The sequence below is a fragment of the Vombatus ursinus genome, unplaced genomic scaffold (assembly GCF_900497805.2).
Source record: "Vombatus ursinus unplaced genomic scaffold, bare-nosed wombat genome assembly UNPS02014820.1, whole genome shotgun sequence".
In the NCBI taxonomy this organism is placed as follows: domain Eukaryota; kingdom Metazoa; phylum Chordata; class Mammalia; order Diprotodontia; family Vombatidae; genus Vombatus; species Vombatus ursinus.
In genome coordinates, this window is record NW_020954598.1 from 189,656 (window position 1) to 206,893 (window position 17,238).

The 17,238-nt window shown below is 41.4% G+C and overlaps 1 protein-coding gene across 1 annotated transcript in view; it reads right to left on the reverse strand.

Moving 5' to 3' along the window:
• Nucleotides 1-17,238, reverse strand: part of LOC114024153 (meiosis-specific coiled-coil domain-containing protein MEIOC-like) — a 34,584-nt gene that overhangs the window by 16,313 nt on the left and 1,033 nt on the right. The window contains exon 2 of the mRNA XM_027837077.1: nucleotides 9,254-9,379. Within this exon, the coding sequence (XP_027692878.1) occupies nucleotides 9,254-9,379 (126 nt within the window). The remainder of the gene's footprint in view (nucleotides 1-9,253; nucleotides 9,380-17,238) is intronic.

Sequence of the window (17,238 nt, forward strand, 5' to 3'; positions counted from 1 at the left end):
GATTTGCACATTTGCAACTTCTTCATCTCATTTTGGAGTCATTGAGGTTATATGTAACTGATCTGTCATGACTTAACATTACTTGGATCTTTTGTTTTTCCTTATTAGGTCAATATGCTGGCCTGATTTGCAACTTGTAAGCTGTACAGTCAGAGATATAACACTTACAATTTTCTGGAATTCTACTGGTAAGGGATTAAAAAAAACAAACCATGCTTCCTTTGTTAGTTAGAATGTTTTTTGAAAGGATGGGTGATTCCAAACTAGACAGAAACCCTCTTTGCAAGTGCTACAAACATGACTCTAGTCAATATGAACTCTAATTCTCTGAAATGCTACTCTCTAGCTCTGAACTCTAAAATCTCACTCAGCCTCACTTTTGCTTTAACAGTCCTTCATCAATGCTTGTGGCTGTTCTCATGTTTCACTGGTGACGCGAAGGTGGCCTTGCGTTCCCAAAAGCTATGCTGACAGAGCACAAGTTCTCTCAGGTCCCACACTAAGCCACAAAAGTGGACCAATAACAGACTGTGGCAGGACCAGGCTGGCTCTCGGTACAGAGAAATCTCATGGCCACAGAATGAATTTTTCTGGCAATGGGAAATCACAAGGAAATACTAAGGTAGGGAGGGAAAATGCTTGCTCATGACATCACAAATCACCTAAAGATAAAGCTTTCTGATTAAGCTTAAAATGCAATTGTGGCAATAACCAGAATATAAGAAATATGAACTTAATCCCATTTCTAAACCTAAAGATCTGATAACTAAAAGGAATTTGCTCTATCATTGCATCATAGACTTAAAAGCTAGAAGGAAGGAAGGGATCATCTAAGTCCAACTCCCTCATCTGACAGTAAGAACAAAGTCCAAATTCAAAACTAGGTCTTCAGCCTCCAAAAATCAGTGCTTTCACCTTTTAACCTACTGGGAAATCCTCCACCTACCATCCAACCCCACACACGAGCAAAAATGAATCTCCTGATGCATAAAAGAACAAAATGAAGTGGATTCATAGTCAGAGGACCCTGGTTCAAATCCCAGTTCTGCTACTATTGCAATCCACTTACTCTCTCTAGGCCTCAATTTCCTCATCTGTCAAATAAGGAGGTGGGTCTAGATGTCCTCGAAGGTCTCTTCCAGTTCTCAATTCTGTGATTCTATGTTCTTACTGCATTTTCTTGGCTTGCAGACAGAACCTGAACATTTTCTCTCAAAGTTTTCTGGAGAACTCTAGTCATTCTAAAACTGCTTCTCATTTTCCAGGAAGTCTCTCCTTTCCATCAAATAGACCCTCAATCCCACTCCCTCTACATATATCACTATCTCATAGCTAGCTCAAGTGAAAAATACCTGCATACTTACCCACCTATATCTCTGGTACCTTGCCTGCTTCTCACCAAAAATGAAAACAGAGAAAGGTCTGCAGCACTATTGCCCCCTGGAAAGCAGTGGCAAGGGCTAACAGACAACATTAGAAGGGAACAGTTAGTTAGAGGAATACATAAAACAACCAACAAGCATTTATTAAGTGCCTGCTATGTACCCGGCATGTTGGGCACTTAGGTTAGCTATGGGGGTAACAAAGAAGAAATGTGAACTAGTCCCTGCCCTTGATGACCTCACCTTTCATAAGAGGAAACACGTATGTGCACATCTAATAATAAGTCTAAGTTGGCATTGGGCTGCGAAGGGTTTTGACCCCCAAGGTGAGTTTATGTGAGATCTCAGATGTAACAGGGAACCACTAGAGTTTATTGAGTAAAGGACTCGATCACCTGAGCTTACGTGTGCAAGATGGCCTGGTGTGTGGAAACCAACTAGGACACTTGCCAGAGCCCACACAAGAGGCCCTGAAGTGGGTGGGGGCTGAGTGAGTGAAGAGAAGGCCTGCAAGTACAAAGAGCAAGACTGGGCAAGCAACTGGATATATGGAATGAAGGAAGGTGGAGAGTCCAGGACGACACCAAGGCTGCACATCTGGATGATGGAAAGGATGGTGGTGCTCTTGACAAAAATACTGAAGTACAGAGGGATAGGTTTGTGAGGGAAATTAATATTTTATTTTTTCTTCCAATTGCATGTAAAAACAATTTTTAACATTCTTTTTTTAAATTCTGAGAAGGCAATTTGATAGAGGTTACATATACGTGTGCAGTCATGCAGAACATAATTCCATACTTTGAGAGGGAAACTGAGTTTAACATGATGAATCTGAGATGTTTGTGGGACAATCAGTTTAAAATATTCAACAGGCAACATGTGATAGAGGATTGGAGTTCAAAAAGAAACTAGGGCAGAATACATACATGTGAGACTCATCTGCACAGAGATGATAACCCTTAGGAGCTAATTAGGTCACTAAGTTAAAAAACAGATAGGAGATCCAGGACCAACTTGGGCACACCCATTATTAGGGAGTATGGCATGGATGTCAGACCAGCAAAAGACACGGAAGAGTAGCGACGAAAATAGGAAGAGAACCAAGAGAGAGCAGTGTCACAAAAACAAAGAGGAGGAGATGGTAATGGTAAGTGTTCCATCAGATGTGGCAATTAAGAAGGGATCTCTGGTTACTTTGACGAGAGCAATTTCAGCTGAGATGAGTTTTGAAGCCAAAATACAAAGGGCTGAGGAATGAGAGTAAAGTGGAAGCAACAAGCATAAAAAGCTTTTTCTAGGAATTTAAATGATAAAGGGAAACGAAGATGACAGTCTGCAAGAAAGTTCAGCCTAATAAAGAGTTGTAAAGATGAAGAAGACAGGGTTGTGTCTGTCCTTCCCCAGGGAAGGAGACAGTAGAAAGGGAGAGATGGAAGATTACAGAAAGTAAAATAATGACCGTTGAGTATGATCTGTTAAAGAACACAGAAGGAGCTAGGATCAAGGCTCTATGCAGAATATTTGTCCCTAGAAAGGAAAAGCGCTTCCTCTTCCTCCCCTCCAGAGATGAAGAAACAGGGAGAAAAGAATCACAGAGTGGCTGCAAAAAGTACAATGCCAATTTTAACTAGGGTTTACCAAAGAGGTTAGAGTAAGGACCAGATCATCCCAGTTCTGATAGATTCCATTAAAAAAATTAATTTCTCTCATGGATACCAAAATATTAATAGCAGCGTTTTTTGTAATAGCAAAGACCTGGAGACAAAGCAGACTGGAGAAGGGCTAAACAAATTGCAGTACATGAATGAAATGGAAAGTTACTGTGATGTCAGAAACAATGAATACGACAAATGCAGAGAAACATGTAGACTGTGACTAGATGAAAAATGAAATAATAATCAGGTAAGCAACATATATATTAACTACAATGTAAATTAAAAGAACAACAAAGATGGAAATGTTTGTGAAATGTGAAATGAGAAATGTGAAACGACCGAGTGTCCAAGCTTGGTCCCAAAGAAAGGAAATGAGAACGGATTTCCCTCCTGTCTCTGTACAGATACAGAGCAATGAGTGCTGAATGCTGCACATCACGTCAGACTTGGCTAATGTGTTCTTTGGTGTTGCTAAACTGTTTTCCTCCTCTTTTTAATTCATTGTTAGAAGGGAGCAGAAGGACACACTGGGAAATATAGGTGATGTAAAAATATAAGCTGTTAATAAAGACATTTTAATAATAAAGTTGAATTTCTATGTCACCTTGAGTATAATAAATATCAATACACAAATCTGTAGTAAAATAATCATCATAAAAATGCAAGAACAATTAACTGATCTCACATACTAAAAAGCTGATTACATCAAACATCTATTTCAATCAGCCAACCAGTGAATTTAATTGAAGGCTACCATAATTCCCAGCCCTATGATCCTTTCTCCTCAGGACATATGAGGTATGGAAGTCATGATCCCTACCTTCAAGGAGTTTATGACTACTGAAAGAATACAAGAAAACAGATTAATCTGAGCTCTGGCACTAACTGTATGGCCTTGGACAAATCACTTAATCTCTCTGTACCAAGTTTCTTCCTCTACAAAATAAGCAAGTTGGATTAGGTTAGCAAATCCTTCTACATCTATCATTCTAGAGTTTTATTGGTTAAGTGCCAAATGAGGTGGTATTATGGTACAAGAAAATATCATAGGCTAGAAGCTAGACCTTAAAGAATGAGTAGGATTTGGATAGAGAGGTGGAAATGGAAAAAAGTACTGCCTGGATCAGGAGAATGGAGCCTTAGCATTGGGGTGGCAACACATAAGGCACCCTTATGTGATGGTAAATACACCAGCCTGAACAGAACAATGGTACAAAGTGAGAAGTAGGAGATATGGTTGGAAAGTGGGTTAGGATGGTAACCAACTGTGAAAGCCTTGGCTACTCTGATGGATACGACACATGTGATGATCCATGACAGTTCCAAAGGATTCATGATGAAAAATGCTATCCACCTACAGAGAGAGAACTAAGTGACTCTAAGTGCAAACTGAAGCATACTTTTTTCCTTTATTTTTCTTGCTCCCCACCCTCCCTCCCCTAACACAACATGGTTAATATGGAAATGTTTTGCATGACTTCATATATATAATAGGTATCATCTTTCTGGTCTTTTCAATGGGTGGGGGATGGGGTGGAGAGGGAAAGAATTTGGAACTGAAAATAAAAATTACAAAGGAAGGAAGGGAGGGTTAGGGTCAGATTGTAGAAGTCCTGAATATCGGTTTAAAATATCTGAACTTTATTCTGTAGGCAACAGAGAACCACCCAAGATCTGAGTAGGAGAATGACAAAATGAAAGGGGTATTTTAGGTAAAGTAATCTGGTGCTGGAGTGTGTGTCTAAGATATGCTAAAGGAACAGTACTCCTTGCAGAGGCCAACAGAGTTACAGCCATGAGTCCCTTCTGGCACTCCGTACTCTTTATCAGTCACCAACAATGCAGATGCATAAAAAAGGGTGTGTAAAACTGGGGAACCAACCAGAGGATGAGAGGAGCCCCTGAATTAGAAGGCTCTGTTTGACTCTGGAAGCTCTTTAGAAATTCCTAACTCTGACACGTTCACTGTCTGGGGAATCAGTCAGCAAGGCCGGACATAAAAGGCTCAGACCCTTGCCACCTCTCTTTGGGGTTGGGCTGCCAGATGTTTAACTGCAGTGCTACATCTCATGGCATAACTGGAACCTACAGACTGACTTGGGAGAAGTCCACAAACACCATCTAGTAGGCAACCATACTGGACCTGTTTCTTCTTACTACCCCATCTTCTCTCTCCATTCACTCAGTGGCCCTTTTGAGTTCCCAAGTCCAAAACATGCAACAATATTATACATGCATTCTGTAAGACAAAAGTCCTGCTCCAATTAAAAAAACACTACATTAATAATACAACAAATCAAATCAGGAAAGAGAATAATCCATTAGAAATAACTTTTTAAGGTGGCTTTTTAAAGAGCAAATAGCTGTAAAGTTAAGTTTAATTGGTTATTTATAAAAAGGAAAAAAATTTATTCAAGAAACATGAAAAAACATTCAAAAAGACTATGTTTTTATATAACTATTGAAAGGCCACATGAGAACCCCTGGGGTTCTCGTCCCAGCCTCACCACTTACTCATTAGCCTCTCTGAGCTGCAGTTTCCATTTCTGTAAAATGAGGAGAATGCCTATACTCCGCCTCCTACCCAGGACTGTCATATGGATGTATGTTAAATTTACAGGAGGATTTACAGAGTTAGAAATGACCTCAGAGACCATCTACTCCAAGTTTACAGCAGTGCAAGCAGGCTTAAGTTTAGTGACCTGTTCAAGGTCCCAGAAGAAGTAAACAGGATTTGGGTCTTTCAACCCTAATTCCAGTGAGGAGCTTTCCACTGCACCACACTGCCTCTCCTAGTAAATGAATGTTTGGAAAATGGTAAAGCACTATACTAATATGGCATTAGCATAAATAAAAATGGAAGGAACTTCCCCAATATTTCATGGGCTCTGTGTTCTCACTGATATAAGCGTGCCCACATTTGTGTACACGTAGCTCATCTATCCATACTTTCTCATTCATACTATTCTTGTCCAATGTTAATATACAGACCTTTCTCAGAGAATTAAATCACTAGAGTGACTGAGATCTTCCCCAAGGTCATAGGAACCAATTGGGTCCTCAGACTGCCCATCTGATTCATTTGCCTCTCTCACACCATGTGACCTACCCACCTCTTCCCTCCATTTCTTTTATGATATTCTTCCCACACTTCCTGCACTTCAATCATAACCAGCAATATGGGGTGGCCCATGTGCAACCACCATGCATTTCTCTATTGACCTTTGGGTCTTCCTTAGAACTCGATACATTGGAAAGAATGTAGGACTTGGTGCCAGAAGATGGTTTCAAATCCCGGCTCTCTCTCCTCCTACTAGTGTGATATGATCTGCACCAAGTCATTTAACCTTATTAGGCCTCAAGTTTCTTCATCTCTAAAACATCTCTACAGCATTATCAAGAGAACATATATATTAAAAGATAGGACAACATATCAGAGTACAGGAAAACAGGCTAGTTAAAAGTACCGTGTACAGTTCTCCAAATAAAACCCAGCCCATTCTCTCCCCTCTAATTGTCAGTCTAACTCATTTGTGCAGCTGCAATGTATTGATGTAGTAATTCAACGGACTGGACAACTACTTATCACAGCCTAGACAAGACTCTTGTAATCACACATTCCTTCCCCTCACAGCTGTCATTTTCCATCCATTGAATCTATCTTATATGGATTGTTAGGCTGAATGCTTTTAAATAATCATAAACTTCACTGAAAAGGTTCTGTAATGTTGTGGGCCTTGATGAGAACAGCACAATGTCATGTGCACAGAAGAACACCCAGGATCACCTGGGAGGTCTCACCAACAATAAGCAGCCCTTCCTCGTACTGGACAGCCATCCTCCAAGAGAAGAGCACACACCTGTGGAGAGTATCCATCCCCATTTTATGTCTCACTTGAACTTAATAATTGGAGAACTAATGACAAACGTATCTCTGTGGTCGCTTTTATCAAGGAATCTTATGTGATCCCGACAGACATACAAAATATTCCCAGTTAGGGAATAGTCCTTAAGGCTGAGTTTTGCTCTATCAAGCCAAATATTCTTTGGTTTTTTTTTTTGGTAATCAACAAAGAACATACACAAATGGCTCTTCTATTCCCTATACAATTCAGTCAATGACGTGTCTGTAAAGATGTGCTTTTATATAGAAAATCTTTTCCAAAAGCCTGCCAGTTCCCTTTTTATAAACAGAAGGAAAAGTCAATGAAAATAATAAACTTCAAACTTTCCAAGTTTAGCCAGGTTTAATTTTAGGCTGATAGATTTTTATTTCCCAGATAAGGGTATATGTGTAACATGCAGATATCCATACACACTTAAGTTTGAGCAATTAATCCAAAACTCAATTAGCTAAGTAAAATCAATGCAGAAATCATAGTTTAAGTATAAAACATTACTATGTAAAGTTTAAATATAAAAACCTTACTATGAATACTAAAGTGTTAAAGGTACTTGCTAAGGGATCTTCTCAACTATTCTTTGCAATGCCCTGGAAAACTGGAGCAAGTCCAGAGAATTAATGGCCAGAGGTTATTATTTAGCAGCAAAATACCAACACGCTCATTGCTTTTAAGGAATGTGCTGGGATTGTATAGTTGAGTAAAGAAAACTCTTAAGTTTCCATCCCGAAAATCTTTATTCCAGCCAAGAAAATAAGCTAAGCACTCTGAAGACACAACTTTAAAATAAACCCTCCACAGATTTACTGACTCACCTGAACCAGAAGTCAGAGTGAGTCAGCAGCCAGGAAGGTAACTACTAAAATCGACTTCACTCAGACTCAAAAGACTAAAAGCCAGACCTTTACTGTCCCACCTGCTGACCCCAATCTCCTCCATCCAACTAAACATAGGTCCCTTATGTTCAGGAGGCAGCTCAGTAACATGAAAAGAGCACTGGTTACTAACTCGAAAGACCTGAGCCTGAATCCCAATTCTGAAATTTTATGACCATGGGCAAATATTTATTTAAACTTTACATGCCTAAACTTTTTCATCTGCAAATGCTTCTACTACTGTGTTATAGGGTTGTTGTTAGGCAAGCACCTGACAAATCTTACGCATAATAAATGTTATTTGTATTTATTTATTTTCATACTAACATTCTCTTTTATAATGGAAAAAGAAGAGACAGGTTAAAGGGCAGTATCAGGGAAAACTTGTGACTAAGAGAAAACTATAAAAGTTGTGACATAAAAACACAAACTACTAAATGGAAATCCAAATGACACACAAATATAGAACCTGAAAGCTCAAAAAAGATCTCAGAGATTATTCAAGTTCAATTCCCTCTAATTACAAATGAAAGAAGTAAGGTTTCAAAAGTCACATGGCTAAGTATTGCCAAAGCTAGGAATAGCACTCAGGTCACTAAGACAGGGAGGGCTCTTACTACTATAACACTCCCATTTCAACTACTACCTTAGAATCCTTAAAAGATGGGCAAAAAGATACTCAAGGATGAAATATCTAATATAGGTCTATACATATTGTAGGGAGAATTGAAAAAATCGAAGGTTATGTGCTAATGTTCACATAGAAAAATTATCTGGGTCTTTAACAAAAAAGCTATAAAATTTTGAAAGTAAGAGGTGAGAACTTCCTATCCTGTGACCCTAATTGGATAACACCTCCTGGAATATAAAATGAAGCACTGCAAAAAGGCAAGGGAAAAGAAAATGAACCTAAGGGTATCAGGTATTTGTTGTGTGAAGTTTGGATTCAATGGGCCATATTTGAGGACCTAGAGGGCCACATGTGGCCTCGAGGCTGCAGGTTCCCCAATCCTGGTGTAGGTAACTCCTAATTTAAAAATAAGAGGGTGATGGGGCAGCTAGGTGGTGAAGTGGATAGAGCACCCTCGCTGGAGTCCGGAGGACCTGAATTCAAATGCGGCCGCAGACACATACCACTCACTAGCTGTGTGACTCTAGGCAAGTCACTTAACCCCAACTGCCTCAGCAAAAAAAAGGAAAAAAATGAGAGGGTGAAAAGATGTATGATTTCACAACAGATTATCAGAAAATTAAAGTTATAAAAGAATCACAGAATTGAAGCCAGAAGGAACCTTAGAGATGATATTGTCTGACTTTGTATTGAGGAACAATTAAGGCACAGAAAAGTCCATTGATTTCTCCTGAGATTACACAGTTCATGTAAACATTTTAAAGTCAATTTTCACCCTTGTAAAAATTTGTCATTAGTCTTTGCTCACCTGTGATTTGTAAAGATTGAAACAATCCCCTGTTTGGACCATGTCCTCACTGTGAACAGTTTCTTTCCACAAGCTTGGGTCATCGCTGCAGGAATAGGAATTTAGGGTTGTGAACCCTGGTTTGACCTGTTTAAAAACAAACTACTATCAAACCCCAGAAACAGAGCTGCAAGTGTGAATTACTTGATCACCTGTGATCAAATTACAGCAGTTAAAAGAAGGCACCAGGGGGTCACCTGAACAGAAATCATCATTAGTCCAACCTCCTACTTCCGGGAAGCTGCAGGACACTCTAACCATTCCAGACAGAACAGTACATTCTTTTCTTCAATTAAACATACTTACTTCAAAGGAAGCACCTCAATGTTAACAGGTACATACTCATTGTAAGTTTTATCTAATGAAACAATTCTCAACCACTTGTTTCAAAGCACTAGAAAACTGAACAACTTCCCCAAAGTTTTCAGGTAGTATTGGAGTCAAAGAGACACTAAGTAGCAATGGTAAATTACATGATGGGAGCAGCACTGTGCTAGCTCTGCTTTCTGGGATTTTAGTCTCTGCTGCAAGATTTACTGGATGTATGAACCAGAAGAATCTAAATTCTCTGAGGGCAAGAGTTCTTTCATTTCTCATCTTTGTATCCCCCAGGCCTAGCACTTAATGTTTGCAGAACTGAATTTATCCTGGGTAAGACCAGTCTGAATCTCAATTCCTTCATCTGCCTAATACCTGTAGTAACCATCTCATCCACACCAGCTCTGCAATGTACAGGGTCACACAGAAATCTTGCCCCAGGGTCAAACAAACAGCCAGTATGTGCCAGAGGCAAGGCTTCCTGATGCCATGGGTGGCTACGCTGTACTCACACAATCTCAAGGGTAAAGGCAAAATAATGTCAATGTCGGGGGAGGGGGGGTGAATGGGGGTGAGGGTTGGGGTGGGTTGCGAATAGCTCAGCAAACTTCAAGTGCTAGAAAATAGGAGCTATTATCAAAAGTATGTGCTGGGAAAAAGGAACTATTTATAAAACAAAGTTAAAATGCAACTTATTTTTTGCTTTCTAGAGTAATATTCCAAATCCTCTTAAGCGTTACTAAAAATTCATTTTTGTCCTAATGGAATTAAATTCAAAAAGCACATTTCCATATGACTACATTTAATTTTTTAAACAAGAGAATAAGGGTTTTGCACACAAATAACAAGCTACAAACTAAGTTTTGCAGCACAAGTAAAGAAAAATAAGAAAAATAAATTACAACCAAATGGAAAACATTTGGAAAAGTAGGTACACCTAGCAAGAGGTGATTTAAGTAGTTTTCTTTAACTTCCTTTGGACCTCCAAACGTCCAGTAAAATATTAATGCCCTGGGCAAGGAAATGCTGGTAGCCAAAGGAGTTTAGAAAGCAGGTCCTTCAGGCCAGTTAGCCAGTTTCCACCAGGGTACTTAGAGAAAGACAAACTTTTTCTATGCCCCAGCCATTAAAAGACAGCTGCAGGATTTAAGAGGGTCAGAAGCCCAAACAAGAGATGGGATATTCGCTAAGCATTCATAATCAACTAGCTTCCCTCTTTCCTCCCTTTCCCCATTAGAATCACCAAGATTCCGCCTCAACTACCCTGGCCCCAAAGCAAAACCGGGAAACCATGGCTACCGCCTCCCGGACTTCAAGCAGACTCGTCCGGGTCCGGGAGGGACGGCTCTCCTGGGACGAAGCAGAGTGGCCTGCGGTGGCCCGGATGGTGGGGCAGCGCGGTTCCCCATACACACGTACCAGGAGGAAGCATTGGACTGCAGCGGCAGCGGCACCACCAAAGGGAGGAGGGCAGCCGCAGCCCCGGCCCCTGCTCCTGCCCCAAGCCGAGAGTCTTCGCGTATGGAAACTGTTGCCAGGTTATGGTTAGCGTCCCTCCACCCTGCCTCCGTCCGTCCCCCTGGAAGCGGAGTAACAAGAAACACGCAAGAACCCAAGTATTTGCTGAGGCTTCGGGCAGCGGTTGCACCCCCGGTGCCTTCCCCGTAGCCCTGCAGGCGCGCATGCCACGCCCGGCTCCCCCCACGGGCGCCCGCTCCAGCCCAACGCCAAGGCCAGGGCTCCAGCGCTCGCGGCCCCGGGGGCCGGCCCACGCACTCATACGCTAGCATCGCTCGGGCGGGTCGCCAGGCACTGTGAACAGCCCGAGCCAACGAGGCGGAACGGGTGCTACACCTTGGAGCGACTGCCACGCACTCTCCCAAGCCCGTCTATGCACGTTAGGGCCATTCCGAGAGCTCTGGACAAGCCGTCAGGGCAGACAGCGTCCTTGGTTTGCTTAAAAGTCAAGTTCATAGGAACAAAGACTTCTTAACTAGAAGGGATGGCAAAGGTCATCTAGTCTAACCTATTTTACAGTTCAGGAAACTGAGACCCAGAGAGCTTAAATGACTTGTCCCAGGTTACAGAAATAGGAAGTGGCCAACGCTGACTTAGCCGGCCCGGGAGTCTTCTCATCTTTAGATGGGGATAACAACAGCTCCATAATGCACAGAGCTCAAAATGTGAATTAATTAATTCAGTTGTTTTGTTTATTAAGTGCTTCATGGTAACAGGTACCATAATGACTAGTATACAGAGCAAAAACACAAACATATGTACACTCAGTATAAAATACAGGTAGCTTAGTTATGACAGAAAAAGCCATGGACTCAGGCACCAGAAGGCCTCCTTCTGCTCTTTACTAGCTATGTGCAAGACACTCACTTCCCTCATCTCTAAAATGACAGCGTTAGGAATATGCAATCAGACTGGAGTAGATTGAACCACAGGCTAAGTAAGGAATTTATTTCGATTTTACTGGAATAATGTGATCAGAGCTCTGTGTTAGAAAGAAAACAGTGCAGCTGTGTGTGATGGGGGGATGGGAGAATAGAGGTGGGGGAGAGGGGCAAGGGAACCGATTAGGAGGTGATTGCAATAATCCAGGAGAGTGAGAAGGAGCTAACCCTGAACCGTAGCAGTTGTGGGAATGAACAAGCCTGGCCATAAATTCCCCACGGCTTTTTTCACCTGGAACAGACATTCCCTAACATAACATCAGCAGCTGAGAAAGCAGAAGCAAAGGGGAAAGGGGCTATGGAGCAACAACTAACTGCTTGTTAAAAGCCTGGGCACTGACTCCTCCTGGGCCTTTATAAAGGTGCCAAGAATAAGGAGTAAGGAGCCCAGTTTTACTCTTAGCACTATCAAAGATAGGCACATCGGCCAACATGGTTATCCCATCCAACAAGATGAATACCGAATCCCAGTAAAGTCACTGGGAATCAGTGTAACCCTGTTCGGATAGCACTGGGATCAGCCTGTCTCCAGGAGCACCGCCCTTCCAACCTCCAGTGAAGAGGGCCCGGCCCGATAATCAAGGAAGATGCTGACCAGGCTCAAGGAAATGTCAACAAATCCCAACGGGCCTCTTTCCTTTTCTAACCCTGCTGCTAGGCGATTACCGACCCCCCACAGATGCTGTGCTGAGCCTAATTTTAGATGTGCCTGGAACTGAAGTTCTAAATTAAAGCAGTGAACTTGGGTTGGCTCAACTTTCCTTTTAAATGCTCTCCTTCAGTTTACCTGCTCTTTTCTTAGTAGCAGGTCAATGTGTGTGGATTTGTGTTTTTAAAAAGTTCAAAGGGGTGAGTCAACCATTTTTCTACACCAGGAATCACACATGTCAAATGTTTCTTCTAGATATTTATCTGAAAAAAAAAGAAAGAAAAAAAAACAACCCAGGAGATTCCCAATGGTGAAAGGCAGTGTGTCATATAATGGAAAGCATCAAATTTAGAGTCCAGAAGCCTGTTTGAAGCCCATCTCTGACACTTAGAGTGCAAGATGCCTCTTTGAGCTCAGGTCTCTTCATAGTAAAATGAGGATGGCAATACATATACAAGATAAAGGGGTACTTTGTAAGCCCTAAATCACTACAGAAATGGGAGTTTATGGTAGATGCATTTCTACTGGGGAAATGAGAGGATAACAGCTTACATTAGCCTACTATTTTCCAATCACTATGGTTTCTTCAACCTAATTCAAAGGACTAGCTACTTTCTCCATCCAACAAAGTTCTGTCTTCACAAGAAATTTCCAGAGAAAGTGTAAAACTGCTTTAGTTAAAAAATTCCCAAAATGTAGTTAATAATCTTTTGCATTTACTGCTTTCACACACTAATATTACCTCATTTGGGCCTCCTAACAATGTAGGTAGCAGCACAGGCACTATTAACCCCATTTACAGAAAAGTAAACAAAGGAGTTAACTGCTCAAGGTTGGATAACAAGTTGATGGAACTGTTATCCCCCAGAAGGATAAAGGCATCATCTGTCATAACAGACCAACTTTTCACAATTAAATCTGATCTCTAAGGTTTCATCCTGCTCTAACATCCTAGAAACCATATATTTATTCATTCACTCAAGTAACTTTTAATACATGCAGGGTATATATATGATTCTAGGAATCATAGATAAAGACAAACAAAAGACAGTCCCTGCCTACGAGGACACTAAAAAATACAGTAGGTGTTTATCTTTACAATAATCTTTATCTGCAACCAAGCCTGTGAGCCAGGTACGGTCTAGATTTATTTCCATTTTAGAAATGGCTGCAGAGTCAAGGGAAGGTCATGAGATGACAAGGAGAGGTGGCAGAGCACTTTAACAGGTGGCCCCTAGTCACATCATCACCAAATGAGATAAGGGATGTGAAATATTCTGTAAAAGACTTCATCAATGCGCATCTGCTTTCAGTGATGAGTTTTAAAGAGCAACCTGAGGCTCAGAGCATAGACTTGTCAACTTCTTCTGCCCTTTGTGGCTAAACTTAAAAAGACCATCTACAATAGGTACCTCCATTTTCTCTCCTCTCACTCTTCATAACCCCTTACTTCAGCTTCCAACTTCATCATTTCACCAAACAAACTGCTCTCTCCAAGGTCACCCTCTCCAATGGCCTTTTCTCACTCCCCGTTCTCTTTTGTAGCCTTTGACATTGATGATTACCTTCCTCTCCTCCTACTCTTCTCTCCAGGGTTTTGGGACACCATGCTCTCCTGGTTCTCCTACCTATCCGGCCCCTCCTTCTCAGTCTCCTTTGCTGGATCCTCCTTGAGGTCCCCTCTAACCATAGGTGTCCCTTAGGGTTCTGTCCTGGGCCGTCTTCTCTTCCCCATCTATATATACTACTTCACTAGGTGATCTCATCAGCTTCCATGGATTTAATTATCTGTGTTGATGTTTTTTTTTTTTTTTGCTGAGGCAATTGGGGTTAAGTGACTGGCCCAGGGTCACCCAGCTAGTAAATGTCAAGTGTCTGAGGTCAAATTTGAACTCAGGTCCTCCTGACTATAATGATGAAGCTCTATCCACTTCGACACCAAGCTGCCCCAATGATTTTCAAAACAACCTATCCTGTCCCAAACTCTATGCTGATCTCCAATCTCGCACCTGAAATGGACTTTCAGACATGTCAAACTAGACACTCAATAGACATCGTGAACTCAGTATCTTTCCCCCTAAACCTTCTCTCCCCACCGCCACCCTTCTCTCTTACTGTAGAGGACAATACCACCCTCCCCCAGGCTTGGGAGGAGGAGGAGTCATCTTTGACTTCTCACTCTCTCACCTCCCCCCCATTTCCAATCTGTTGTCAAAGCCTGTCAATTCCACCTTTGCAACATCTCTCTGACATGCCCCATTCTCTGGTGAAGGCCCATCACCTGATGCCTGTGGTGGGTCTGCCTGCCTCAAGTCTCTCTCTACTCCACTCCAGCATGGTGTTCATAAAGCGCGGGTCCAACTACATCTTCTCTCTACTAATGAACTCCAATGGTTCCCTCTGTTTGGTGTTCAAACTCATCCCTACCTTTCCAGTCTTCTTCTACCTTAACCCTCACCAATTACTGTTTAATCTAGTGACGCTGATCTCCTGGCTGTTCCAAGAAAGAGCCATTCTTCCATCCTTGGCCCCCAGGCCTGGAATGCTCTCTTCTCTATCTCCTGGCTTGCCGGTACTCTTTAAGGCCCAACCAAAATCCATGTCCTAAGGGGCGGCTAGGTGGCACAGTGGACAGAGCACTGGCCCTGGAGTCAGGAGGACCTGAGTTCAAATCTAAGCTCAGACCCTTGACACTTACTAGCTGCGTGGGATAATGGGTGAATTTTGCATAGAGGCTGATTTCAGCTGTACATATGAAAAAAAACTTGCTAAAAATTAAAGCTGTGTCAAAGTGGCATGAATTGCCTCGGTAGGTAATAGGTTCCTGACACTGGAGGTATTCAAGCAAAAGTTGAATGCCAAGTCGTCTGAGATACAGCAGAATGGATTCCTGTCCACGTACATTTGTATTAGATGCTTTCAAAGGTCACTGTTAACTCTGAGAACATGTGAATGACATGAGAGTTTTTACATAGCCAAGAGTACTATAATAAAGACAAACAGGAGGGATTCTTAAAGATACCTTTTCTTTCCTAAATGCAAACTCTGTTAAGTTGCTAGAGATAGTAACAACACCCTTAGAGGAATGTGCCCTATCTGCAGAAAGGGTTTTAAAAGTTAACTTCAAACTAACCAAAAGATAACAAACTAGAGATTCTGAGTACTTCCTACCTCTCTCCTCTCCAACTGATCCCTCTCACTTAATCTTCTACAAAGTCACAGATGCTTGATGAGTTAAGAGAAACCATCAGAAATCCTTCTGACAAAGACAAGGTCATACAATAACAGATTTAGAGCTAAAAGACCCTCAAGATCATTTAATACAACCCCTAGGACTAAAGAGCTTAGTAACTCGACCAAAATAACTCAGGTAGATAAATGGCAGGTCTAACATGCAAACAAAGATCTGATTCTAAAATCCAGCACTCTCTCCACTACACCACTTAACCAATCTTTGAGTGGAAGAAATTTGTGATTGACAATTTCAGAGACCCAGGGCAAACTCCCTTCTCTTTAAAACACAAACAGCAGCAGACATTTATATAGCCCCATTTGCAGCTTTTAAAGTACTTAACATATATGATCTCATTTGCTTCTCCCAACAAACCTGTAAGGTAGGCACTACTTTCATTATTAAAGTGAGGAAATGAGTTCAAAAAAGGGAAGCAGTTTGCCTACCAGAAGTGACAAAGCTATTAAGCATCTACTAAGTGTCAGGTAACAGGATCACAGGATAAGACACTTAGAAGTGGAAGGGACCTAAGGTATCTAGTCTCACTCTCTTTGCAGAGGAGGAAAGTAAGGCCCAACAAGGTTAAGTGATTTGACCAGGCTCCCATGACTGGGATTTGAAACCAGGGTCTCTGAATCCAAATACAGCTAGTACTCTCTGGACTGTCCCATAATATTTTGATTCCAATTCCAAATCCAACACATTTCTTTAAACCCAGGAGAACCAAGAAAAGTGTCAAAAATAAAGAATATATTTCAAAGTAAGGTAAATTATCTGACTGAGCAGGTACAGTTGAATGTGCAAAAAAAGTTATCCTTTAGCAATGATTACCAGTTCACAACTAGCCAGACGGGTTCCAGAAAAATGTTTTAAAATGGTTATGTTTTCTAATAGCTGACTGAAGGGCTTATCAAAATGGTATGAGTGGCAAATCCAATACATCAAAAGTCTAACTTTTTTTTATTAGCTAGATGAGTTTTATAATTCTAATAGTCTGTGATTCTTGTTGCTGTTTGTCCTACTTTCTCAAAGGGGACCAAGACATCAGGGAGGTGATGCCATGACTTGCAAATGAATTGGATTTAAGTGAGGGAGGGCTGTGCAAGGTCACCAGCCTCACTTTCTTCTCCGGAGCCATCTGGGTCCAGTGGCAAGGTATAGATCAGGATGACTGAAGATGGCCCCCAATCTGTGATTCTAGTTTATTTTAGGAGGCAAATTGGTGGGCACTGGACTAAGAGACAGGAGAAGTGAGTTTTAATCACTTTTACTACTCTGGGATTCAGCC